This window comes from Pholcus phalangioides, unplaced genomic scaffold, assembly GCF_987345545.1.
Source record: "Pholcus phalangioides strain wild (caught in Gottingen) unplaced genomic scaffold, Ppha-v1.0 ptg000008l_1, whole genome shotgun sequence".
NCBI lineage: Eukaryota > Metazoa > Arthropoda > Arachnida > Araneae > Pholcidae > Pholcus > Pholcus phalangioides.
This window is the reverse complement of record NW_028301601.1, coordinates 57,901,494-57,903,962: the sequence shown is the minus strand read 5'-3', so window position 1 is coordinate 57,903,962 and position 2,469 is coordinate 57,901,494. Positions and strand designations below refer to the sequence as shown.

The 2,469-nt window shown below is 43.7% G+C and overlaps 1 protein-coding gene across 1 annotated transcript; it reads right to left on the bottom strand.

Annotated features, from left to right (window-relative positions):
- Window positions 1-686: 686 nt before the first annotated feature.
- Window positions 687-2,021, bottom strand: LOC149084621 (speckle-type POZ protein-like). The gene has a single exon (XM_089235013.1). It carries the CDS (start codon window positions 1,906-1,908, stop codon window positions 904-906), a length of 1,005 nt encoding a protein of 334 aa, XP_089091139.1. The 5' UTR covers window positions 1,909-2,021; the 3' UTR covers window positions 687-903.
- Window positions 2,022-2,469: the final 448 nt, after the last annotated feature.

The window sequence follows — 2,469 nt, the reverse complement described above, 5'->3', positions numbered from 1 at the left end:
GCCGTATTCACGAACATGGTTTAAACTGTTGTCACAATTTTTGGATAAAAGATAAACATAGATTGGTTAAAAACCTGAATATTACCAATCCGTGTCGATCTCTTAAAAAATTGTGACTAGTTTAAACCATGTCGGTGAATACCGCCCTAAGGCCGGTATTACACTATAAAAGTTTGATAAAATCCCTTTTATAAAACTAAAAAAATTCATCCAATAAAGCTCATAGGTTACATTCGAGCAAATGCAACCGATAATCTTATTGGTTGAATTTTTCAAGTTTTATAAAAGGACTTCTAGAAAAATTTTATAGTGTAATACCGGCCTAAGAGATGTAAAACTTTATACCAGCCTAAAATAGCAAATACAATCAAGAACATGTGTAAAAAGTTTGGAATAAATTGATGGTTAAATATAGCATTTTTAATGATATTTCTATTAGAGCATACCTTTTCACCATCTTAGAAAGTACGAGACCCCTTAAGTGACCCGCGTTGTAATTTCAGATTATTTGAATGGCCAGCGGCACATTTCCAGACCACTCAATGGACCGCGGCACATCTGCAGATCACTTCAGCGGCCGGCACAATCCAAAAGGTTGAGCACCTTTGATCTGAGGCAGCGCGTTTCCCAACCTGGGATCCGCAGAATCATTCAATTTATTATCATTTCCTGAAGGACGCATTTCGTGCTGCTAAATTGTAATTTATTCCAATTTTTTTTGAAATTGCAGTTTATAAAAAAACAATACTTTTTGGATTTTTCGGGAGAGTGGCGTCTAAATTGCCCTTTTGACATTATGTGAGAGGGGTCCGCGACATCAAAAATTTTGAGAAACACTGATCTAAGGAATTAATTCCACGTGGAGTTATTCTGTACATGTATTTGAGTTGCCGAACTCTAAAATTATTTTCTAATGACGATTAGTTCTCTGATAATGTCACAAAGCAGATCAGGTCGCGTCTTGAAAGCCGAACGCTGAACTTCGAAGAAATCCTCCGACACGTTATCACAGAAGAATTCAAGCGAATGCCAACGCAGTTCCTCGGCGTTGTAGATATCCGCGGCCACCAGGACTTGGCTTACGTTCTCGCAGTCTAGGTTGGTTACCAGAAAGTAGGTGCAGTACGATTTCAAGCCACTCACCTCGTATTTGTCACCTGCACGTAGAAGTTCCAGGGCGAGATCGAAATCCATTTCGCGCACAGTTCCCGAGTAGATGAACTCCACGAAGGCGTCCATGGCGTCTTTTTCGAAGTCGGTCACTTCCACCCGGCGGGTGCCCCTCTCGATCGTGTCGTGTTTGAACATCGCCGCGAACACTTTCGAACGCGCGCACAGTATTACCGAATGGACTGGAATATCGTACCCTGCCACGGAGATCACGCAGTCGGCGTTCTTCCTGCTGGTCCACAAACCACGCAGGTCTTCGACCACCTTCACCATCGGCGTGATTTTCGCATGTCGCTCGACGTTGAAATTATCCTGGACGTGAGTCAAGCAGTAAGCAACTTCCAGGTTGACTACCAGGACGTCGTTGGTTAATCTCGATTCCAGGGCCTGTCTCTCCGCTCTCGCAACTTCGTGGACTTTCCCATTGTCGAATACGTCGTATTGATCGGATTCCGATTTGAATAGAATCTCGCCATCCGTGTTGCGAAGTGAAACGTAAAATTTGCAGTTCACCTTTTCTATCGCGCCTTTCACGACGACGCAGAATTCGCAATTTTTCGTCCGCCCTCTGGGGTAGAACAACAAACTCCAATTTATGCCCTCGTCGTTGTCGTGCTGATAAATTGCAGTTTCGTAAAGTTCCTCGTCGAGGGAGCTGAAATTTTTGATCGTCCACGTGCACTTGAAATTGCCCTGAAAACTTCCGGATAACAAAAATCCATCATTTATGTCGTTCATCGTGGGAAGACGAACGCGACACGATCGGTAAAAAACGGTGTCAGAAAATCAAAGTTCACCAGCAACTGTAAAAGCAAACCGGCAAATATGTCCCCAGCCACGATGGAAACACATTTACTGCTGTGTGTTTGAAATTGGGAAAGAAAACAAATTTTTTGGCGGAGAAAATCTAAAATGAGCGCTATTTTCGCCACGTGGATGTGAACGTCTTAACCCGCCAAGACTCTTTCCTGCTTCCACCAGAAGGCCTTCCTTTGGTGTTCTCTTACTACAAAATAAGCCCGCAGATTGTCCTTAAGGGCCAGGCACAGGAAGTAAAAATTTGGGAGCGTCAAAATGGGCGCTTGGCCCGAGTGACCAAGCATCTAGTTGCGACCCCGGTTCTGGCTCTATAGCAGAGTTTTTCAAACTATTTTTTTCCCCCAGCCCCCTTTCTTCCAGGGACATCTCAAGAGTATAATGGGCACTCGGGTCAACTGATATTTCTGAGACTCCACCTGGTTAATTCTAGAAAATTTCAACCAGATCAAGTTTTTGTGGGGCCCCCTCTTCACTTGAGGC